The sequence below is a fragment of the Lampetra fluviatilis genome, chromosome 34 (genome assembly GCF_964198595.1).
Source record: "Lampetra fluviatilis chromosome 34, kcLamFluv1.1, whole genome shotgun sequence".
Classification (NCBI taxonomy): Eukaryota; Metazoa; Chordata; class Hyperoartia; order Petromyzontiformes; family Petromyzontidae; genus Lampetra; species Lampetra fluviatilis.
This window is the reverse complement of record NC_136308.1, coordinates 9,859,882-9,884,345: the sequence shown is the minus strand read 5'-3', so window position 1 is coordinate 9,884,345 and position 24,464 is coordinate 9,859,882. Positions and strand designations below refer to the sequence as shown.

The following is a 24,464-nucleotide window of genomic DNA, read 5'->3' as shown; positions in this document are numbered from 1 at the left end:
TGTCTGTTGAACTTCTTTTGCACCGTACGTAACCAACTGCGCTAAGCTTAATGATAGGTTAATTATAAAACTGGGAAATATAAAGTTGGCAAATGCAGTTGTTAATTGACATGTATTGTAAAAAGTTGTCCATCTGGAGACTTTTAGTGGAACACCAATCCTCATTCTGTTCCTGAAGAAGGGCTATTGCTTGAAACATCAGCCAATTCTATACGGATCCATAATTTGTATTCGTCTTTTATCCCCCAGTTGTATCTGGGTTGTGCTACCATGTCACGTCAAGAGGCAACGTGTCCAATCGCAAAGCAACCCCCCTCCATGTCCGATAATAGCCCACTGAAGTGGTTATCACAGAGCTACCTCAGATTCTGCTGCAAGTGAGCTCTGGTCCACACAGCACTTTCCCATCCTGTTATGTCAGGGTGCATAACAATCAAACCAATATACCAAATAATTTTCATTCGCAGTTGGAATTTAGGCAAGTTAAGTGCAGAACAAAACATAATGCAATGGTTTGTTCATATGCGATCGTTTGTGACGTGGCCGACACCATCGGCGGATTACAATTTAGAGCCGGGTTTAATCGCAACTGACTGAAACCTGGATTCAAACCCAGGATCTTTGCGATGCCATATCGGTGCTCTGACCCCCCTCTGAGTCTTAAGGAACCGCAAACCACTGCCGCCCCCATTGGATGTACCCACAGTGCAATCAGACCAGGAATAAAGGACCCTGCTCTATACCCTTTGGTTCTTCGGTAAAGTCACATAGGTGCAAAATAAATAAAATCACGACGTTTTGGGCGCAACACAAGTGCCCGTCAGTTGTTTATTGCTGTGGTTTGCTTCAACCTGATGACGGGCACTTGTGTTGCGCCCGAAACGTCGTAATTTTATTTATTTTGCACCTACGTGACTTTACCGAAAGAACCAAAGAGTGTGGATTCCTGCAGTCACGAAAGCTTCAAATCTAGATTGGACCCTACTCTGTCATACCGCCACCTTGGACAGCCTGCCCTTTTCGGTATCATTCATGGCCGAAGGTGAAAAGTTTATTGTATTAGGTTGATGGATACAATTGCATCTGATTAATTGGAGTAGCAATAGGTGTATAAACACGAGTTTCTTGAATTGGAGGCTGTGTTTAGGCAAGTCGCATGGGTGGAGCAGTGGCACAGTGGTTTACGCACGACTGCACTATGAGCCAGGAAACCCGAGTTAAGTTCCAGGCCACGACAAACATCGATGGCAACTGATATCTGAACTCTGCTTGGACACAACCTTCCCCCCTGGCCACACCCCCCCCCCCCCTTCACCTACCCACACTGACCAGTGTGGTCAAATATGGTCAAACATCCCCATAACTTGCATGCCGTGAGGAGCTTCACCCAGCAATGGCGACGATATTTTTGTTGTAATTTCAGTTAACGAAATCCATAAAAAGGATACATTTTTTTATTTTACCCTATCAAAAAAACATTTACTCATCCTCGTTTGTCTTTTTTTCAAGTAAATGCGTTTTAGGACTCTGATGAAGAATAATTTTTGGTTAAAAAAATGTCTCCTGTACTACTTTGCACGGCCTGTACAACCAATTTGGATATTGGACGGTGACTATTTCCTTTGCCAGTTTCACCAAAGCTCTGACGTGACTCTAATAACCCTCCTTGTCTTTTCTCCCTTTTGCCCCATCGTTGCCGCGCGTCACCGTCACGTTGAACCCCGTGTGTAATGAACCACAAAACCCGCCTCTGGCTGTGCCCGTGGTAATTACTCTGAAACGACCCAAACCGTTTTTACCAAAATTCCTGCTCGCTCAGGAAAAAAAGCAGCCACTCCCAAGATCCCACGCACTCCCCCCAAATCTCCGCCCCCCACTTCTCCCATCCCTGGACAGGCCCCCCAAGAGATGTACGGTATGTACGCTGAAGATCTACCCCATGTCTCTGATCGTTTGAAATAGTTGCTTCAGAAACAAAATTCGAATCAGATTTCCTCCAATCTCTGACATTTGGTCCCAAATATAAATCTTATATCCATATGGTAATTTTCTTTAGAGGGCTCAAAGTGTTTGGATTTAACAAATTAAGTGTGATTATTTTGCTGGGGTCTTTGTGTTTTCATTTCATTACCTAATCGAATTAAGGTCTTTGCAAGGAAAAATTAAACATCTGTTGCCAATTTTTTTTCCTTATCCTAATGTTATTGGTTTTTTTCAAATCGGCATTATGTTTTGACTATTTACAGATAATGTTTTACACTCAATGACGTGTATTTGGTATATTGATGATTTGCTTGGTGGAGCTGTGGCGCAGTCGCTCTGTAATCGGAGGCCCGAGTTGGATTCCTAGCAACGGTGAATGTCAATGGCGAGTGATTTCTCAACCAATCCTGGGCCTCTTCTTCCCCAACCAGCATGGTGAAGTAGGATTAAACAACCCCCACGTGGCTTGGGGGGGGGGGCTTAATTTTGCAGTGGATTGACAAAGGGATGTAACTTTTTTCTATTTTTATAAAAACATTGTAATGTTAGGCTAATGGAGCGAACAAAATTGTACAAACGAGATGGGTGGGGAGGGATGAGAAACAAAATTAAACCATAAAAACAAGTCAAAGCAAATCCATCAATTAAAATCGACCGTGAATCGGGGGAGGTGAATTTCTACACGTCTGAAACTGTGATCGTTTCGGGCTGAGCAACGGCACCTGGTCCGTCGTCGTCGTGTCATTCGATCTCCGATCTTTCCCGCAGGGATGACTGGAGCCGTCGCCAACGACACCCCCCAGGGTGAGCATGTCCCGGCACCCGGAAGGTGGCGGCGGCGGCAGCGCCGGCAACTGCTCCCGACGGCAACCGTGACCACCGCCACGCTGGGGCCGGCGCTCACGTCCGCGCTGTGTCTTGTGCTGGCGCTCGTCTGCGCAGGAGCCCGGAACATTGAGATGTGGCCGCTCGCTGAAGACGGCACCGGCGCCGACGCCACCGGTGCCGGCAGAGTGGACTCGCCGCTAGGCGGAGAGAGGACCAAGATGGAGGGGGAGGAGAAGAAGGCTAAAAAGAAGAAACGAAGGAAGAAGGCGAAGAAGGAGAGGTCCCCACTGCAGGCGAAGCTCACCAAGCTGGCCGTACAGATCGGCAAGGCCGGTGCGTCCCCCGCGCCCCACGCTACCACTGCCGGCGCCCCTCTTCTGTCTCCATGGTGCCATCGCATCGCTTTCGGGGAGAAGCTTTTGTTGTTAAGTTGTGGGCGGGGGGGGGAGGCCAACTCAGACACAAGGCTCGCGCCCCGTGACGCCGATCGTTGGGGTTTATCTTCCTGACCACTGTGTCACTGCAAAAGCCACGTTAGAAAAAAATGACAACACAAATGCGTCGCTTGCATTTATTTTTTTGGTCTTTTTTTCCCCAAGATTCTATCACAATTGTGCGATCGGCACCGTGTCAGGACCCAGGATCTTGGCGATGTCGGCTCGGCATTCTGACCTCTGAGCTACCCGGCCACTCCAAAAACAATACCGGCATCTTTTTTAATCCTCACACCTGGAGTAAGATGACAAGAAGTGAAATGAGAGCTTTAAAACCTCTAACCTCTTGACCTCTCCCCCCCCCCCCCCCCCACTTGCATCCCCCTGCCGACCTCCCGGCCCCCGCAGGCCTGGTGATGTCGCTGCTGACGATGGTGATCCTGGTGCTGTACTTCGTGATCGACACGTTCGGGGTGCAGGACCGCACGTGGCTGCCGCAGTGCACCACCATCTACATGCAGTACTTTGTCAAGTACTTCATCATCGGCGTCACCGTGCTGGTGGTCGCCATGCCCGAGGGGCTGCCCCTCGCCGTCACCATCGCACTCGCCTACTCCGTCAAGGTGCGGCGCCAAACACCGTCCAACCCCCCCCCACCCTCTCGGAGGAATGTGCCAGCTGCTGATCCGTGCCTCCATCGCATTGGACCTGACAACTGGCTCCCATCCGTCCCCCGAAATCCGGCTGCCAGACTCCTCACCGGCACCCCGTAAACGAGACCACTGCATCGCCGCAACACTCCGATCGCTCCACCAGCTCCCAGTGCAGTCGGCAATCGATTTCCAAAATCGTACTTCAATATCCTTCATGGACTCACTCCTGCCTACCTCTTCTCTCTCGTATCACTCTACTCCCCACCACACACTCTCCTAACTCTCCCCCTCTCACCTTCCTCTACTCCTCTCCATGCACTCTCCTACCTCTGCCATCCCATGTCACTCGACTCCTCTCTGCCCACTCTTGGCGCCAATTGACCTGAGGGTTATTCCCTCGTGTGTGGGGTTTCTCCTTCCACGTTACAAAACGGTCGTTCATGAAATTGGCCAAATCTTCCAGTGTAGCAGCAGGACCCTCCTGAGAAACGGTCTTGACATTCGGTGAGGCTTTGCTGTGTAAATACAGACTGTTGTTATTGTTGTTGTCATCGTGGTGTTGTTGTTGAAGCGAATGCCTCTGTCTGCAGAAAATGATGAAGGACAACAATCTGGTGCGGCACCTGGACGCGTGTGAGACGATGGGCAATGCCACGGCCATCTGCTCTGACAAGACGGGCACCCTCACCACCAACCGCATGACTGTGGTGCAGGTAAACCGCTCGCCGCTGACTATGAACCACACGAGTGTTGTTGTGCGTACGAGGCTCGCCCCACAATCACATCGGCGCTGGCCATGCTTCGTGCCGTTCCCTACGTAATAGGTGCTCGCTAACAGCACTTGCCCCGGAAGCTCGTTCGTGTAGGCCGCACTGGTGATCTCTCGCTCTGTGTTGGTGGGTTCAGGTGTACGTGGGAGGGAAGCATCACAAGCTCGATGGGGGCCAGGGACCCCCCATCCTGCCACCGGCGATGCTCGTGGAGCTGTGCAACGCCATGACCATCAACTCTGCCTACACCAGCAAGATCCTGGTGCGTGCATGTGTCTTTGCTGCGTCTGTATGCGAGTGGGAATGCATGTGTAGCGACTGTAGATGAGCCGCACTTACCTGCAATGGTGGACAGGGCCCATCTACGGCGGTACCTCGTACCGCCAGGGGAGGGGCTGCATTGTCCAGCCCAAGAGCGGGGGGGAGGGGCTGCGGGGGTTCCAGGATCCCACACAACCCCCGCCCCTCGATGGGCAAGTGGCATAAAGGGGGACCTCCCCAGAAGCTCGGGGCTAGTCGCAGACAGAAGCCAGAAGACCAGGACGCTGTGCGGGCCAGTGGTGAGACTCTGGGACTCCCGGCCCAACGCCCTTGTAAGGGCGAGGTCCGAGGAAGCCAGTGGTCTGGACCCGCACCTTGGCTGGCTCGGGTCAGATAACATCCCCTAGGGTAACCGTAGCCGGAGGACCTGGGAACCGAGACGAGGCTAGGCACGCTAAGAAGATAGGCTGGGGATAAGTGGTAGACGTAGTCCGTGTGTGTATAAGTACGTGGTGTGTGGAATAAAGACGTGCCCTCTACAAGTCTCCGGAACCCATTACACGTGTGTATGTGGGAGAGGTGGTAGCGCACTGCACTACGAATCCGGCGACTCAAGTTGGGTTTCCGCTCACGGCAACCATCACCAGTGACGATTACCTAAAGCAGTTCTGGGGCCTCTTAATATCGACCTTTTAAAATAAAAAGAGTACCTGGTGTGTACCTTCAACAGAGCAATGGCTAAACTAGATGGTCTCCCTCCATGCTGAAGCCCTCTCGTTGTGGCCAATATACCTCGATATTGGCTTTTAGCTCCTGAATATATTGGCGTGCGCAAGAATAGAATAGTGTGTAAACATCACCATTGGGGAAACAAAGGTGGTCTGGCGTGGTGCGCACGCATACGTATTTGTACGCACGTGCCGTCTGCGTGCGTGCATGCATGAATCCACGTGTCCGTGCGTGCATGAATCCACGTGTCTGTGCATGCGTGCGTTTTCATTCGTGCCTGTACTCGTCACGTGCCTCGTGGGTCCATCTCCAAGCTCATCGTCTCCGACCCCCCCCACCCCCCTAGCCCCCCGAGCGGGAGGGTGGGCTGCCCCGCCAGGTGGGTAACAAGACGGAGTGCGCGCTGCTGGGCCTGGTGGAGGCGCTGGGGGGCGACTACCAGGCGGTGCGTGACGTCACTCCCGAGGAGGGGCTCCACAAGGTGTACACCTTCAACTCGACGCGCAAGTCCATGAGCACCGTGGTGCGCGCGCCGGGGGGCGGATTCCGCCTCTACAGCAAGGGCGCCTCCGAGATCCTGCTGCAGAGGTGTGCGGAGCAGCGGATGTCCTGGGCCTCTCCCGAGTCTAATTCCTCGTCGTGGCTGCATGGGGTTGGAGCTCCGCTTCTCATTCTCCACTCTGCCCTGGCTGCAGCACCCCTCCTGCCTCGGACGACCGCTCCCCTTGCCCTCCTTTGTGTCTCCGTCCTCGTTTTTGTTTCCGCCTCCTTGCCTCGCGCGTCCATCCGCAGAGCTATCCCACATTCAGGGTCCCTCTCTCTCCTTCGGGATGTGCCGTCCGTTTCTTGAAGTAATACTGCATATTCAAAGGTAAAAGTGAAGCCCCGCAATTGCTTGCTTACATTCTGGAGAGATTCATTTTGGCCAACTCTTCTTGTGTTGGTCAGAACCCTGCTTTATGCCACCACGTGTGACCTGCGGACCAACCTATGTATATGTTGAACTTATTTTGCGCCGTACATAGTAAACCGTGGTGCACCCATTCTTACTGCTGGGGTGGTAGTTACCTACACTTTACCCCACCACCACATGCGACTTGCCAATCGACAAACTGGTAGTGTACCCATATTGCTGGGGTCCACCCTCAACTGCATCCGCACAAACCATGGCAGATGCAGATACCTGCTGCACAAATGGAAAAGTTAAAAACTCTCCAGTGTGCAACTACGGTCACCCAGAACAGATACCTTACAACGACGCAATGCCCAATCCACAAATACAAAGGAGACGTCGCGGCGATGCCACTCCGCTACTCCCGCCGCAGTTATCTGCCTCGACCACCTGAATGTGACATTGTAGGTGTCTCCCCACCCGCCCTCGTCCCCACCACACGCACCCACCGTCGTCCCCCACCGTGCAGGTGCTCCCAGGTGCTGGACGCCACCGGCAGACCCGTGCCATTCCCGGCGGCGGAGCGCCAGGCCGCGGTGCGCGCGGTGATAGAGCCGATGGCGCGCGAGGGCCTGCGCACCATCTGCGTCGCAAGCCGCTCCTTCCCCCCCGGTGAGGAGCCCCCGTGGGACGAGGAGGAGAGCGTCGTGGCGCAGCTCGTGTGCATCGCTGTCGTCGGTATCGAGGACCCCGTGAGGCCCGAGGTGAGGGTGTGGGGGGTGTGACCGGTCCTGGCGGTGTCAACATCGACCTCGGTGGAGGAGGAGGCTCATGAAGGTCGCTCCTGGGCAGTTGGAGGCAGTTGCGTGCGCCAGTGACAACGAAGGGCGGAGGAGCTATGCTCACAACAACGCCGGGTGGCTGAGATGCAGCGAGTTGGCGCAGTGGGGAGCACAGGTGGTGTATCTGCTGGCCATCTCAGCAGTCGGTCAACCCATGGCACATTGGGCCTGTTCTGTGACCTCCTGCCAGTCGTTTCCTCAGAGCGCCTAGCCTGGAACGAGCATTGTGGTAATGTCACAGTCACTTAGTTTGTGGGTGAGGCTAATAGGTGCTCAGCAATCATAGTACTTGCCCCAACAGCTACTGTAGGTTCTACAGTAGCAATGATTAGGACACTTAGGTGAGCTAATGTTGAGTGAACTAGAGGCCGACTGAAATTCGGTTTCGGTTTCGGCGCCGAAAGTTGGCAAATGGCCTCTTTCGGTTTCGGCTGAAAGTGAATTTTTAACTTTTGGTCTGGTTTCGGTTTTGGCCAAAACCACAAATTCAGTTTCAGTCGGCCTCTAGAGAACTGTTGAATAACCGTTGGTGTAATATTTATTCGTACTGGAAGTTCAGCTTAGCACAAAAAACTATTCAAGAAAATTGTAAAAAGTATGATTAGCGAGTTAACATTCACTAACTGGCACAATAACACCTTACATCATGGATTGCAGAACTTGGGGAGGAATTGGTGTCGGCTAGCCACGTGGTTGCAGCCTTTCCTGACTCATCTGATTCCTTCTCTTGGCACCTCCTGAGTTGTTTTTTTCTCTTTGAGAGCGAGGAACGAAATACCGTGTGGTGCTCCCGCCGCGTTACAAGTTGAAATTGTCAGTTATTGTAATTGATATTACGATAATCGCCACATTGTGATCTTTGGAATATTGGCGTTATAAAATTCTATCGCGAAAACTATACCGTGTAAAGTCGCGATGGTGTGCCACGCTTGTGCGTGCGTACGTTCCCAGGGTAATCCATCTTCCCAGTAAACCTGCAACGTTGGGTCAATGTTGAACATGTGGCTGTAACCGTCGGCCCGACGTCAGCCCGACATTTAATGACAACTGGGTTCCCGCCGCAGGTTCCACGAGCGATCGCCCAGTGCCAACGGGCGGGCATCTCGGTGCGCATGGTGACGGGCGACAACATCAGCACGGCGCGTGCCATCGCCACAAAGTGCGGCATCCTGGTGCCTGGCAATGACTTCCTGTGCCTCGAAGGCAAGGAGTTCAACGAGAGGATTTGCGACGAGAGTGGCAAGGTGTGTGCATGCCCCCCCCCCCATACTCCTGGGGCTCGCCCCGGGTCACAACTTGGATCCTTGAGCCATAGACTCAAAAGTGGCTTGTCATTACCACCCGCACGGTGGCGAATCATGCTACCGATTTTTTTTTTTATAGAAGCGTTTTATCCAGTATACCATCGAAATACGTCTCGTAGCAAGCTCATCGCGGCAGCTTTTGTGTGAGAAAATGTTGTTAAATAAGGCCACCATGTTCGGTACAAAATATAGTTTTGGGAAGAACACCAAAGCAAATTTGAGAGGAGACATACTGAAGGTGAAAATAAATAGGACGACTGTCCATGAACAGATATGTACGTAGTAATGATTCTGTCTATGGTGGATTCCTCGTCGCATTATCACCAGGTGATATTGACTAACATCCTTAGCTCATTGGCTAACTGGCACCCTGGGTAGTCGTACATTCCCCATTTTAATGGGGCAGTGAGGTGAGCGAGTTGTACCACCCACCCTCCCGTCTCACGGTCGTCTCACGCCTGATGCCCTGGCAGGTGGATCAGGAGCGGTTCGACAAGGTGTGGCCCAGGCTGCGGGTGCTCGCCAGATCATCGCCCACCGACAAGTACACCCTGGTCAAAGGTCGCGCACGCCACGCACTCCTGGACCCGTCGCAAAACTCGCATCACGTCGCAGCTCTCCTCGCGTTTTAAAGCTGCCGAATGTCCGTCCTGGTTTCGGCAACGACTCTACTGGGTGTCCCAAAACTGCTGTGACACTGAGAATTGTCACTGGTTTAAAATGGTCTGTCCTTATGACTTTACTCGTGATACGGGCAGTGGGCAGGGCTGGCAGGGGAGTAGGTGAACCGTTAAAAGAGAAACAATTTCAGTTTGGAAATCTGTAAACTTGGTCAATGAATACATATAAGATTATCTGAGCTGGGGTGTAGCAGTGGCACTAGTGAGTGCAATGCGCAGCAAAAACCCAACGACCAGAGTTCGATTCCCAGCCGCAGCTCGCATCAGTGGTGAATGATATCTTTAGCGGTCCTGGGCTTCCTCTAGGCTGACTTAGGCTTCAAATGAGCACCCGGTGCAGTGTGTAAACACAAAATACCCTCTTGTGCACCGCTCCGGCCTTCATAGGTGCTCCCTTATCAGCACTTGCCTCAACGGTCAACAGAGGGATACCTGTGATGCAATTTAAGCGTCATGATCTTTACCTTTTTTTTTGGCTTCGCGTGCGACGTGCAGGAATAATCGAGAGCACAGCGGCAGACCGGAGGCAGGTGGTGGCCGTGACCGGGGATGGCACCAATGACGGGCCGGCACTCAAGAAGGCAGACATCGGCTTTGCCATGGTGTTTTTGCCATTTCTCTATCGCGTCTCGACACAGCCATGCCTCGACACTTCGCAGACGTAATACGGCGTGATGGTGAAAGCGGGGAGTGGGTTGGGGGTGGCAGGAGGCGGGAGGCGGGCGGTTGGGGGGAATCGAGCAGAGGGAAACGCTGCGAGCGACGAGGGAGAGCATAGCCACACCACAGCATGGAACGGGGCAACTGGGACCCGGCACCCAGAATGAATGACAACAATGAGCCCCAGAGGGGCAGCCAGGGCAGTGTGTCACCCCTCGGGCCATGTGTGGCACTCTCGTCCAGCACCAGTGACGATTATCTGAACCGCTCCTGGGCCTCCCCTAGGTCTACTCAGCCTCAAAGGAGTACCGTAGTGCAGTGTGTAAAATCATTGGCACTGGGGAGACGAAGGTGGTCGCGTGTGGTGCCGGCCACCCACCCCCTCGTGTACCGTTGCGGGCATTGTAGGTGCTCGCTTATCGCACTTGCCCTAACATGCCTGTTAAGGCTACACGGGGGATCTTTGTCTTCGTCCTCGTGTGTGCACCCAGGGCCTCGCGGGCACCGACGTGGCCAAGGAGGCGTCGGACATCATCCTGACGGACGACAACTTCAGCTCCATCGTGAAGGCGGTGATGTGGGGGCGCAACGTCTACGACAGCATTGCCAAGTTCCTGCAGTTCCAGCTCACGGTCAACGTGTCGGCCGTCATTGTGGCCTTCACGGGCGCCTGCATCACGCAGGTTCCTCCCCGGCCCCCCTGCCGTGCCCCCCCACCCCCCCCCCCCCCCCACCGTGCACCGCCTTTGTCTCATCACGTGAGACACAATGTCCTCGCCCACATGACACCGATGACGTTCCGTGTGTTCATGGTGAGCTAACGCACCCGGCATGGGTGGTGTCCCAAGGGTAAATGGACAATGTGGGTTTGTTTCGTGTTTAAATGTGACCTCCACACAAGCAGAGTTCACTGCTACATCTCCACTCTAGTGACGTGGATTGCCCAATATCGCAGGACCGTGAGAGAACAACGATGGATTGGGGACTCATTCATCCAGCAGTGGATCATCCTTGCTGATGATGATGAAATGTGACTATCTGAATTCATTGGCTGTTTGTGACCTACCTCTATTCAATAGAGGCAGAGGACAAATTACGGTATTGATCCTGATTTTGAACATTGGCAGGGAGTTTACAGCACGAATGACAGGTGGGAGGGAGCAGTAGAAGAGAGAGCGACCTTCCACTGAGTGAAGCTAGCCTGAGGATGCCGCAGCAAAGCCTTGGTTACTGGAGCAGAGAGTACGTGGAGGGGAGTGGAGAGATGAGAGGTGGGAGGGTACGCAAAGCGGAGCAGAATGAGCTGAGAAGGGAAAGGTAGGAGAGTGCGTGGAGGGGAGTAGTCAGTTGAGAGGTTGGGGGGAGGTAGGACAGCCCGTGGCAGGAAATCGAGCAAGACATCATCATCCTTGGCTCCAGCGTGTCGCCGGGTGGGTCAATGCGTGCAGGACTCCCCGCTCAAGGCCGTGCAGATGCTCTGGGTGAACCTCATCATGGACTCGTTTGCGTCACTGGCACTCGCCACGGAGCCGCCCACCCCGGCGCTGCTGCAGCGCCGGCCATACGGGCGCGACCGCCCGCTGGTGTCGCGCACCATGGCCAAGTTCATCCTGGGCCACGCCATCTACCAGCTCGCCGTCACCTTCACCATCCTCTTTGCCGGTGCGGGCGCCAGCGCCGGCTCCCCCCTTTTTTTTGTCCGCGTCTGTCCGGTGCCAATGCCGCACCGCTCCAGTTTTATCAGCAGCAGCTCCGTGCGGTTCATAGAGTGCACGATGACCACGTGGGTATTTGTAATTCTCATGAGCAGGGGCTGTGACCTCAGAATCGCAATATTTACTTCTACTTGAGGAATCCGATGAGCTATAATGCTCTTTTTCAAAGATATCCTGAAGGGTTGGTCAGAACATTACAACAACGAACAATACAAAACATGATAGAGGTGCAAAGTATAGGAAAGTTGAGAAAATAACTTAAAAGAAATATACAAATAAAACTAAGCTTTTTTTTATCGAACCAGGTAAAGCCCACTGAACGTTTAGCTTATTTTTCAGAAGCGACCTGCCCACAAATAATAGCCCTACGAAGTGGCTCATCATAATGTGTAAATTTAATGCAGCCAAATGTTTAATGCAGCGTGGTTTTTTTTTACTTGGTGTGGCATGGTGGGTTGACACGCGCTGCCCCCTATTGTGTGGACCAGAGTCACTTTTTAAAGGGCTCTCGGACTCAGCTCTGTGGATATCACAGAGCTGCAAGAGATGACAATGGATTGCTTGGCTCCTAGCACGACACCAAATATGACTCTCGGAGTAAAAAGACAAAAAAGTATTTGTTTAACATGTGTCTGTCGATCTGGTGTCTGTCCCTCCCACCTGTCCAATCGGTTGTCTGTCTGTTGAACCCAGTTGTCGTTTTAACTGTCCGTCCGTTTTGTCCCACCTGTCCCTCTGCAGGGGAGCTCCTGTTCGACATCGACAGCGGTCGCAGCGCGCTCCTGCACTCGGCGCCCACGCAGCACTACACCATCTTGTTCAACGCGTTCGTCATGATGCAGATCTTCAACGAGATCAACGCGCGCAAGGTGCACGGCGAGAGGAACGTGTTTGCGGGGATCCACCGCAACCCCGCCTTCATCGTCATCGTCGTCGGCACCGCCGCCACGCAGGTGCCCCATCGCTGTCGCTCACCTCGTCACTGGCCCGTCCATCGCTGTAGTCCGCGGCTGCCCAGTTTGATCTGACCCCCCCCCCCCACCCCAATAGGTCATCATCCTAAATCGTGGTTTTATATCGCGTTTCCAATGCAGTGCTCTTCCTCAAGGCACCAAAAACAGAGGTGGGCCCCAGAGCCGGTACCACCGAAAGAACCATTATACCCGCGTGGGGAACCCTAGACTCACGTGGGGAATCAATGACTTGTACAGAGTACGGGAACTGAGTCAATATTGGCAAGGGGCTGGGTTTAAATTAGATTCTGTGGCCTCTGATTAAATTGGGTTTATTAGGTGTATTGAGATTGTTGATGGTCTCAGCCCAGTCAAAGGTGACTCGCAAATAAATCTATTAACTTACATCGAGATCCATAGACTTACATGGGCACTATGCATACAAAATAATAATTAAAGCACAGGCCCAATATCCCAGAACATCAAGTTGTCAGCAACAAACGGCACTGCCATGGCTGTAATAGATTCGAGTTCACGTGTTTCCTGAATTGGTTGTTTTAAGTGCCTGGGGGGGGGGGAAATACGATGCGATTGAGCAAAGGGCTGAAAATGTAGATAGATATTACCGTGTCCGTGCATTGATTTACATCTCAAAGAAAATCAAATGTAGGGTTTTTATACGGAAACGCACGTTCTTTTCCCGTTTTGATCGTGCCTGAAAATTGTTGAAGCTATCATTCTAGCACTGTTTGACGACTGTGATGCTGCTTGCGGATCAGCTACTAATGAAACCCCACACAGACTAAACCCACTTTATCATTCTGCGCTTCAAATTTGCACTGGATGTACTATACAGCAACGGTCCCCAACCTTTTTGGCACCAGGGACTGGTTTTGTGGAAGGCATTTTTTTCACGGACCGGGGGGGGGGGGGGTCATAATTGGGTCTTCCCCCCTTTTCATTTTGGCTTGGGATTAGCAGCTTGTGGGCTTACCAACACTGTGACTGAGACAAGTTCGCAGTGCGGGAAAGCGGTGCGGACGGAAGTGGTAAATAAAATAATGGGGGCGGGCCACACGCGGACTCACCGCTCACTTCCTGCTGTGCGGCCCGGTTCCTAACAGGCCACGGATTGGTACCGGTCCGCGGCACGGGGGTTGGGGACCCCTGCTATACAGGACCCACCATTGTGACCTCGACTTAAACTTCAATCTCACATCACTTCATGCAAGACAAAATCTACATTCGGCCCTGTTCATCCATCAAATCCTTATTGACAAATCCGCGCTATACTTGGCGAATTCGTTAACTCCATTGTCCAACCTGAGACGTCCATCTAATTACCTCCTTGACTGCCCCAAGAACAAGAATTGGAATGGGTGACAAAGCCTTTGCCGTTGCAGCACCAGCGTTTTGGAACAACCTCAAGTTTCCATCAAAAAATATCCTGAAAGAGAAGATTGGTGCTGGATACAACCACATTTGCCAATGTGATTTGTAACTTTGATTCTTACCCGTGAATCGATAGTTCAGTTGTAATGTGCGCTGTCTTGCTGTGGTCAGCGACTTGTTGTTGTTGTTTTGATGCCTTGCCCAAGCTTGCATTTATTGTTGAAAAAATTTGCAGGAATTGATAGACTTTGGCAATTTTTTGTTATACCACTTTAACTATTTTTATTTGTTTATTTTTAGTGACTTGCTCACCTTTCCTATACTTTGCACTCCTATCGATTTTTGTTTTGTTGTTGTAGCTTCCTGACCTGCCCCTACTTGGACTTCTGTGAAAAAAAGCTTCATAGCTCATAAGATTTATCTGGTATAGATAAAGATTCTGATTCTGTCTAATTTGGGTGTTGTGCTGGTCACCCACCCCCTCGTGTGCAGTGCCGGCCTTCATAGGTGCTACTCGTTAACAGCACTTGACCCTACATCCTGTGTGGGCTACACGAGGAATCTGTCTGTCTATGCGTGATGAGCGGTTAGCGCACTGTGCTACAAATCCAGTGACCCGAGCTTTGATTCCAGGTCGCGGCCAACGTCGGTGATGCATATCTGAATGGGTTACGGGCCTCCCCTCGTTCGAATTTGTCTTACATGAATACCTGTTGCAGCTGCGTTCTGTAAACAAAATCAATATCTGTACTGAAGGAATCCAATGAGCTGTAAATCTCCTTTACAGATTTCCAGTAGGGACATGGAGTCGGAACGTTACAACATCAAACGATACAAAAAACACGATAGTAGGGTAACGTATAGAAAAGGTGATCAAAAAAATATATATACATAAAACTAAACTCTTTTTATTTTACAAGGTAAAGCCCGCTGAGCTATTGGCTTCTTTTTCAGAAGCTACCTGGCCACAAATGATCACTCGATGAAGTGGCTTAACATCACCACTGGGTAGACAAAGGCGGCCAGGTGTGGTGCTGGCCACCCACTTCCCTCATGTGCTGTGCTGTGCCGGCCTTAAATACGTGCCTCACTCGCAGCGCTTACCCCAACAGTCTCATTTTAAAGGCTACACAGAGGCGGGTCTCTTGTCGTTGTTGTTGTTGTTGTGCCGGTGTGCGCGCGTGGCAGGTGATTATCGTGCATTTCGGAGGTCAGCCGTTCAGCTGCACTCCGCTCACCATCGAGCAGTGGCTGTGGTGCGTCTTCCTGGGGCTCGGCGAGCTGCTGTGGGGGCAGGTGAGGTGCGCACGAGTGCCGCCCCCAGGGCTGTCGTGGGCGCAGGTGAAGCACGCGCGAGTGCCACCCCCAGGGCTGTCGTGGGGGCAGGTGAAGCACGCGCGAGTGCCGCCCCAGGGCAGGTACGCGGCCGCGTTCGATAGCGAGCGTAACGCCCGCCGCAAGGACCCCATGTCCACAATTGTGCAAACAGAAGTACCAAAAACTCAACTCCGCTAGGTCAACATTTTTGTTTGTTGCGTTGATTTAAGCGGTGGTGGAGTGGTTGGCGCACTGCCCTGATGATATTTGACGCGGAATTTGGGTTTTTGGCAATGGCTAACGTTAGTAGCGAGTGGCGATATGAACGGCTTCTGGGCCTCTCGCGGAAAGAACAGACCCTTAGGCTCGCACAAATGTATTTCATGTAGTTACCCACGGACTTGCCTGAAGACCCGAAACTTGCACAGACACTCATGGATTTGCACAGAAAACCATCAACTCCCATCGACTTTATGTTATCCTTCCCCACACCCTCGATGAGCACATTTGGCTACGTACGGTGCGAAAGTTCTACGTACGTACATGCAGACTCACAGACGGAGACCCATGAGTGTATTCCTCGCCTGCGCGTGCTCGTCACCAACAGCTGATCGCGAGCTTCAACATAAACCGCTTCTGCCGCAAGAAGCGCATCGCTGGTGGGGACGAGAAGCGCGGTGAGCTCGGGCCGCTCGATGACTCCGAGTTGGAGGAGTCCGACGCCGGGGACGGGAGCTCCGAGTCGTCGGAGGGGTACGATGGCGCTGGGCACGCGTCTGAGCTGCGCGCGGCACAGCTGCTCTGGATCCGCGGCTTCAACCGCATTCAGACGCAGGTGACGACGCCGACTCGCACGCCACCCCTCCCCAGCACCCCCCCCCCCCACCACGCTCTGTCTTTACCTGTGCCCCTCCCCTCCCGGCAACGCGGTGTCGTGACGGATACTGCAAGATCCGACCGTGTCCGTGCAGTGCTCGCCGAGCTGCATTGGCTTCTGGTTGGTGAACAAATACATTTTGAGGTCGCACTCATGCCACACAAAGTGCTCGCCACAAATGAACCACAATACCTTGCTGATCTCGTCAAAGAGCATTAACCATCATGTGATCTCCGGCCATCCTCGCAGCAGCGGCTTTTGACTAGTCCATTGAACAAAGACGATCAATGCATCACGCGCTTTCAGATGCGCTTCTGCAGCCATCTCGAACGCTCTTCCTTCCAATATTAGGAAGCCACTGGAGCTATGCACTTTTAAATCTAGACTGAAAACTCATTTCTTTAGAACTGCCTTTCATGTTTAGTTTGTCCTTCCCCGCACCTCCGATTTGTCTAAGAATGGATCTCCGAGGCAGCTCTGTGATATCCGCTTCCGCGGGGACGTTCTCTGAACACGGAAGGTTGCAACTGCTGCGCGAGAGATCCGCTTGGAGTACAATCGGAATAAAACCTAAAACCAAGTGGGAAAAGGATGACAGCAGTGAAAATAAGTCGGAGCACTAGCTCTGAGATGCTCAAGTGGCTCTGGGGGTTGGCGAGGTTCTTTGTAACAAGGCGGCGTGTCCTCTATACTGCAGGTGCATGCACCGTGTCCCGCGTGTGTAACCCGCGTTTTTTGTATGTATGTTGAATTTCTTGCACACCATCCATAGCCAAACGTGCTAATTGGAAGTGCGGGGGGAAGGACAACAAACTAAGCACAAAAAATCAGTTTTAATGAAATTAGTTTTCCCAATCTAGAATACATCAGCCCGTTGAGAACTTAATTTTTTATTAAGAGGCAGTGGTAACGGTGAGTGTGCCGAATTATTACTTTGAACTCGTCGGCGAGATACAGCCAACAATGAGGAAGATTGGGGGGGGTCACTCTTGAAAGCTGCGATCCAAGGTCACCGGTGCAATGTCTCTTCTCCCGACGGCGCAGTGGTTGAAACAATGAAGCAAGTTTAATCAAGTCCTCCCACTCCCCCTGCCAATCTCTACCCCCCGCTGTGTAAATGTGTTCACCACGGCAAGTCGATCGGCAAGGTCCTCGTGCGGTCCGGTTCAAGTGTGGTGCGAGAGCGAGTAATTGCAGGGTCGCACTTTGACATTTTTGACCGAGTCACACCCGCCCCTGACATGCGCCGCAGTTTTAACCGTGATCATTCGCGCACCCTCCAACGCGGGTTGCTGTCTCGGCGCCCACGTGCCTACGATCGATCCGGTCGCTTTACGAAAGCGGCGCGCGCGTTTCTTCCCCACCCCCCCTCCCCCCACAGCTGCGGGTCGTGAGCGCGTTCCGCACCTACGGCCACGACCTCTCGCTGCCCTCGTCCAGCGACGAAGAGGACGACGACGACAATGACACGGAGATGGACGACGTAGGCAGCGACAACGACGCCAATAAAAAATACGCGAGGCTCGATGACGCGCGGTCCGCAAAGCGGCAGTGCGCGCCGTCATCGCCGTCATCGCAGTCGTCACTGCCGTCGTCACCACACGAGGATGCGGCGCGCGGTGCGACGGCGCGGGAGGTGCGCGTGATACCGGCGGGGGTCACCGTCACCGACAATGGCACCAGCTTCCAGACGGCGCTGTGAGAGGGATGGAGGGGTAGGGATGGCGGCTGTGGCATCGTCGGCCTGCGGGTGGAGATGCACGCACGCGCAGGCGGGCAGCACACACGCGCACACTTCACTTGCTCCTCACAAAAACAAAGATGACGTGTTTTATTTTCGGGCTGCGGCAGAAAATGTTGTATAGCGAGCAACCATTTAAGGCTAACATGGTGTGGCCGGCACCGTTCTCCAGCCGCCTTTTTTCTCCGCAGTGCTCCCGTTTACACAGCACCAGGTACCTAATGGGGAGGGGATGTCCATGACAGGTTCAGATGCCACGCGTCGCTGATGTTACCCATGAGCGAGGAAGTGAACTTGGGTCACTGGGTTTGTTGTAGCACAGTACCGCGGCTCCACTCCATGACACTTGAGACTTATACCTACACACACACACGCGCGCGCGGGCATGCGTGAGTACATAGTGTGCTGCCCAGCATGGGACTTTCATTCTTTTCAGGTTTCCAGGCGCACGTTCAATTTGTGGGTGAGCGCCACGCCACTCCAGGCGAAAACCGAATGGAAAACCTTCGCAGGAGCTCCGAGTTTTTTCCCCCCCCTCATTTCGTTCGTCACCGTCCCCTCCTCTGCCTCTCGGTGTGGCTCGGCGGGCAACTGACTTGTCAAAAAAAAAAAACCCGGTACGGATCCCAACGGTGGGGTGGCAGTCAGGAGCGTGGCGCCAGCCCCCGATCTCGACCTCGGCTGACCCACAAGCGGACTGGCGACCTGTGCGACCGCGCCTGGTGGCCATCTCCAAGAGACACAGCGGCGCAGGCCTCGGAAGCCCCCTGCGCAGGGAAAAAATGTGGAATTATACGGAATGTTTTTGCTGCTCCGTGTGTGTGTTTACCGCTTGCGTATCTCGTTGGGCATGTCGCGATTCATTATCTCACTCCTCGCAAGTGATTCTGTGGATTGTCTAAATCCGCGCTCAGGATTCGACTTAAGAATATATATATATATATTTTTGCCGCCTTTGTATTGTTTTTCAATTTAGTTTGCATCTTCTCGTGTGTACACTTTCGTTCACTCCAATAGCTGAGATATAAAATTAGCGTATTGTTGGGAGTGTACCTTTCTTGTGTACATTATAAATAATTCCCGTACACGATATTCCATGTGTTTATCTAGACAATATATTTATTAATGAATCCGTCCGTCGCCATCCGAATTGTCTGATGCGATTCGATGAAATGTGATTTATCTTTGGTCCCGCTTTTGACAACGCTCTTGCATTGTTTCAAATGATTTCCATCTCGTAGACTCTCGTTCACTCCATGCAATTTGCAAGTCGTTTGCAAGATAATTTGCGCAAGATGTAAGTAACCGATCGCTCATGCGCACGCGAGAATTCGGCGCGATTTAATCACGACAATAAAGTTACCGTTTGAATCCATGCAATCCCCTGTTGCGATTTCACGTTGACACAATTCTGGGTCCCAGCAATTCGATTCAGGAATCTGATATTTCCTCGTTTTCACCACTTCGGTTGTATGATTTAAAAGTAATGTCTCTCGTGCTGCAAACTGTCGTCAGTCCTGATTTTGTAACATTGAAGCCGTACGGCCGTCACGTTCTGTTGAACGATCCAAGTGCCTTCATTGAGCGGTTTCAACAAGCGCAGCCACTCCTTCTCCCATGCACACTGAAACGTACAGAGCACGGCTAGCTCTAAACGATCACCTGCAGGGAGGTGATTTAGTAGTGAACCTGTTTTTGTAGATTCCGTCATAGACTGAAAGAAAATGTAGTTTGTTGTGACCTTCGAGTCAAAGGAAACCCGCACCCAAATGTGCTGAACGTTTCGTATCATTCCAAAGCCGTTCCATAATTCACAGCTACCCACCGGAGTGGTGGAATTGCACAAGTGGGTTTTTTCACAAAAAATTAACGTGCGTTTATCCTTGTGGCGTTCGCTGTTGAGTGATGGGACTTGATGCTGTGGTGCCGAGTGGATAACACCCGAAGTAAGCCCGTCGCAATTGTTTTATGTTTTATTTTATGACGTTCAGTTTGTAATGGGGTCCCCCCCCCACGTTGGATGTGTTCCCATCGCGTTAACAGGAGCTGCAGATGCTTGCTGTTGTGTGCCTTGACTGCTTTTGGTTGTCTCGCAAAAATTAAACGGCTGAGATGTATGCGTCCGTGTCGGAGCTTGAGTGCGAGGAGCGGTCCTTTGGATCTGCAAGGTGGCCAGCAGATGGCGGGTACGGTGATGGATTCTGAGATCCATCCCTGTAGATCTTTTGAGCGTTCCTGCCTCGTGTGTATGGGTGGGTTTTTTACAGGTTCTCCGGTTTTCTACCACAAGATAACGTCTTGCCAGCGTGGCGACTTTGAACAAGCGTTAACTACCTCGCCTGGTATACAGGAAGTCGTGAGTTGGAACCCGATCTTGACGCATGCTGTATAAACTTGATTTTAAGCTTTCGTGACTGCATGAATTACTCTTTGGTTCTTTCGGTAATGTCACGTAGAAAGAAAATTAATTAAATCATAGAATACGACGTTTCTATTGCAACACAAGTAGTCGTCATCAGTTAGAAATACTTTTAAGATGGACGAAATACAAACACAGACACACAGACACGGAGACAGACATCTCTCCACGTGGTCACGTGGATTTTTCTCGGGGTCCTCTGGTTTATCGCACTGCATAATAGAAACACGCATTTCGAGTATTTGTCTGCTATAAATGTCCACATAAGCCACTTGGTTGAGCTATCATATGTGGCCCGGTCGCTTCTGAGAATGGCTATATATAGCGCATTGGTCCTTCTCTGGTAAAGTAAAAAAAAGTTAACAGTTTGTAAATCGTTCAATGGCATTTGCCAAACATCCCAATGTAACGGGGCCCTCTTAAAACAAGGTTCTCGTGACCCGGTGAGGCTTCCCTGGATGAATAATGGCATGGGCCCTCTGACAAACTCACCTGGAATGCGCCAGTTCTCGGAAGTGAAGCGGGGCTTTTGGACCTGGTTAGTGCTTGTGAATAGGTGATCCCCCCCCCCCAGCCTGCGTGGCAGGTGATGGTGGCTGCGGTGCTTCGTGGTGGACGGCAGAGAGCAGTGCAGCACAACCCAAAGCTACGCTGTGCTTTCCGTGCTCCCACGTCTGCGCTCGCACGCCTTCACGGCAACGCGCACTGACCAGCGCGGTGAAGTATGGTCAAATAACTTTGACAAACCCGCACGGTTGCAGAGGCGGAGGAAGGCACTCATCCAGCAATGGGTCTACAATGGCCTCCGCGTGTAAAATATACTGTATTAAAACAAGCAGTTAATGCAAGCAGTCGATCCATACGAACGTCAGAGGGCACGTGTGACCAATTTAATGAACTGATGGAACATTTCCGCTGGTTCCCTCCTGTCCAATAACGGGGGCACAACTTTCCATGGAGGTGAAATGTTGAATTGAGTTGCATTCAACAGCCACAGGACTGACTGCGGCGATTTCCACAATGAGGGTGACCACAGTGGGGGATGATACTAAACTACTAAATCCACATTTACCAAACTTTAGCCATGATCAATCTCACTACCTCTACAAGCCGATCTCGTGATGTTTTAATACTAATGTGGTAGTCTTTCGATTTAAAGCTTTCGTGACTGCAGGGATTCATCTTCTTGGTTCTTTCGGTAAAGTCACGTAGAAGGGAAGTAATAAAATAATAATAAAAAACATAATAAAACAATTCTCACAACGTTTCGGCCACAACGCAAGCAGCCGTCCTCAGGTGAAAACCAGGTCTGTCGAAGCGACAGCGTCTGAATGAAACCGCACACGTGCTTGGAGAATATATATAAGCTGGGTTGGAAGGGGGGAAAAGAGCGCCTTGACAAAAGAATATGCATATCAAGAGGCATTTAGCATATTTATGGGAAATGCAGGTATGTGATTAGTACTACTCATGCCCGTGCATTATGCAGGATTAGCAGCATCAAAGGGAAGGGATAGGGGTAGCATTAATAAAGGGAAGGAGTGTTAATAGTATGTAGCTGCAGTAACTAAAACCACCACGTAAACAACTAAAGTATAAATTACATAGTATCATCAGTATACTAAATATACTCTACAATAAGCTGAGTTACTAACAGTAAGTAATACATTACAATTCTACGTCGTAAAAAATATATAATATGCTTCCATCTAATACATAGTGCAATATTACAATGTATAAGGTGGTTTATAGCAATACAGTATATAATTTAATGTTGGGTTGTCTATGGCAGTATATAGTACGGTGTAGACTCGTGTGATTTAAGAGAATAAAGTTTAGATGGAAGCATATTATATATTTTTACGACGTAGAATTGTAATGTATTACTTACTGTTAGTAACTCAGCTTATTGTAGAGTATATTTAGTATACTGATGATACTATGCAGTTTATACTTTAGTTGTTTACGTGGTGGTTTTAGTTACTGCAGCTACATTCTATTAACACTCCTTCCCTTTATTAATGCTACCCCTATCCCCTCCCTTTGATGCTGCTAATCCTGCATAATGCACGGGCATAAGTAGTACAATTCACATACCTGCATTTCCCATATCCCCTCCCTTTGATGTTGCTAATCCTGCATAATGCACGGGCATAAGTAGTACTAATCACATACCTGCATTTCCCATAAATATGCGAAATGCCTCTTGATATGCATATTATTTTGTCAAGGCGCCCCTTTCCCCCCCTTCCAACCCAGATTATATATATGCTCCAAGCACGTGTGCCGTTTCATTCAGACGCTGTCGCCTCGACAGACCTGGTTTTCACCTGAGGACGGCTGCTTGCGTTGTGGCCGAAACGTCGTGAGAATTGTTTTATTATGTTTTATTTTAATTATTTTATTACTTCCCTTCTACGTGACTTTACCGAAAGAACCAAGAAGAGAAAAATGTGGTAGTCGTTTTGGTAAATGGGAAAAGTGTATTTGTTTAATATTCCTGAATACACAAAATACATACGTGAATATGTTCATTGAATTCAGGATAATCAGGTGAATAACTGGCAGCAGCATTCGTAAAATACTGTATATATAATACTCTAACGCCATGTTTACCAAATATGGCAATGGGTGTTATGATTATCGGGGTGGAGTGATTAGTGCACTGCGCTATAAACCCAGTGACCTGGCTTCGGTTCGGGGTCACGACTAACATCAGTGGCGAGGGATATTTGCGGGAATCGGTCCTGGGCCTCTCTCCCCTTCACCAACTCACACTGACGATCGTGAAGTATGGTCAAACAACACCCGTGATCAAGTCGATTGAACAAGGGCTGGATGATTTTTTTTTAGTGTTCAGTGGTTTAATAATAACATTATTACTTTCCTGTTGTTTATGCCATTTATCCACTCAGGCCTCTGAGTCTCAAGGCCTTTAGAGGAGGGTCCTGCTACATTCCGTGCGGGATAATTGGCATCGATTCCCATGTTAATAACGGGTGTTTTGTATTCCGTGTGGGAGAGAAACCGGAGTAGCCCAGAGAAGGCCCAACAATCATGCCCCTCCGTTGGCAAGGCATTGTATGACTTGTGACGTATGGCTTGTGACGTACTAAAAAGATCCAGCGGCCTTTGTGCAATATGCAAAAAACAATTCGCAGCTCCTGAAGGATTTGCAGTTCGGTCCTCGCGTCTTGGGTCACGATCAAATGACGGTAACGGCGAGAGGGAGACAAAATGTAGACCAGTTTCGTCCTTTGCCAGGACTCATCAGCACGGTTGGCTTTGTCGGTCGCATTGGCCCAGGTTTATATTGATGGTGACCTACGACAAGATGACCACATTTGAATTATTCATGAACTGCAGATGTTTGTTGTTGCATAATGCACAAAGGTTGCCGAGTGACTTTTTTCACACGTGGCTCACACGTCGTTTTGAAACTCGTGGTTTTCCGGCCTGCACTAACTTTCTGTTATAATGATGATGATGGGGATTCTCTCGTCATTTACACATTTTGATGATTTCAATCATTGCGGTGGGCGGTGTTCTCGCATTAATTCCTCCACAACCCCGGGGTCACAAAAATCGGAGGAGGTCCCTACAGCGCATAACTCTCACGACGCACAAAGACAAAGATCCCCTGCATAGCCTGTAACAGACTGTTGGGGCAAGTGCCGTCGGCGAGCACCTATAAAGGCCGACACGGCACACGAGCGGGTGGGTGGCCAACACCGTACCCGGCCGCCTTCGTCTCCCTCGTGGCGATGTTTAAACACCGCACCAGGTACTCATTTGTTGCCGAGTCGACTTAGTGGTGCCCCAGGACCGGTTCAGATAATCGTCACCGGTGTTGGCCGTGAGCGGGAATCGAACCCGGTTCGCCAGGTTCGTAGCGCGCTAGCCACTACACCACCGCTCCCCACGCAGCGCACCACCACGGGAGGCGGGATGGTTGTTGAGTGGCGGTGGCGGAGTGGGATGGGCTTGGGCATGGGCGGATCGGGTGCGGTGATG

General features: G+C 51.1%; 1 protein-coding gene across 1 annotated transcript in view; it reads left to right on the top strand.

Annotated features, from left to right (window-relative positions):
- The window catches only part of LOC144944371 (plasma membrane calcium-transporting ATPase 2-like), a 29,575-nt gene extending 10,145 nt beyond the window's left edge, over positions 1–19,430 (top strand). Inside the window, exons 6-21 of the mRNA XM_078872481.1 lie at positions 2,752–2,787; positions 2,926–3,144; positions 3,654–3,868; positions 4,489–4,611; positions 4,805–4,930; positions 6,005–6,246; positions 7,080–7,314; positions 8,457–8,636; positions 9,170–9,257; positions 9,872–9,978; positions 10,528–10,719; positions 11,485–11,698; positions 12,493–12,704; positions 15,285–15,392; positions 16,021–16,248; positions 17,672–19,430. Of these exons, the coding sequence (XP_078728607.1) occupies positions 2,752–2,787; positions 2,926–3,144; positions 3,654–3,868; positions 4,489–4,611; positions 4,805–4,930; positions 6,005–6,246; positions 7,080–7,314; positions 8,457–8,636; positions 9,170–9,257; positions 9,872–9,978; positions 10,528–10,719; positions 11,485–11,698; positions 12,493–12,704; positions 15,285–15,392; positions 16,021–16,248; positions 17,672–17,992 (2,846 nt within the window). The 3' untranslated portion in view covers positions 17,993–19,430. The remainder of the gene's footprint in view (positions 1–2,751; positions 2,788–2,925; positions 3,145–3,653; positions 3,869–4,488; positions 4,612–4,804; positions 4,931–6,004; positions 6,247–7,079; positions 7,315–8,456; positions 8,637–9,169; positions 9,258–9,871; positions 9,979–10,527; positions 10,720–11,484; positions 11,699–12,492; positions 12,705–15,284; positions 15,393–16,020; positions 16,249–17,671) is intronic.
- The last annotated feature ends 5,034 nt before the right edge of the window (positions 19,431–24,464 follow it).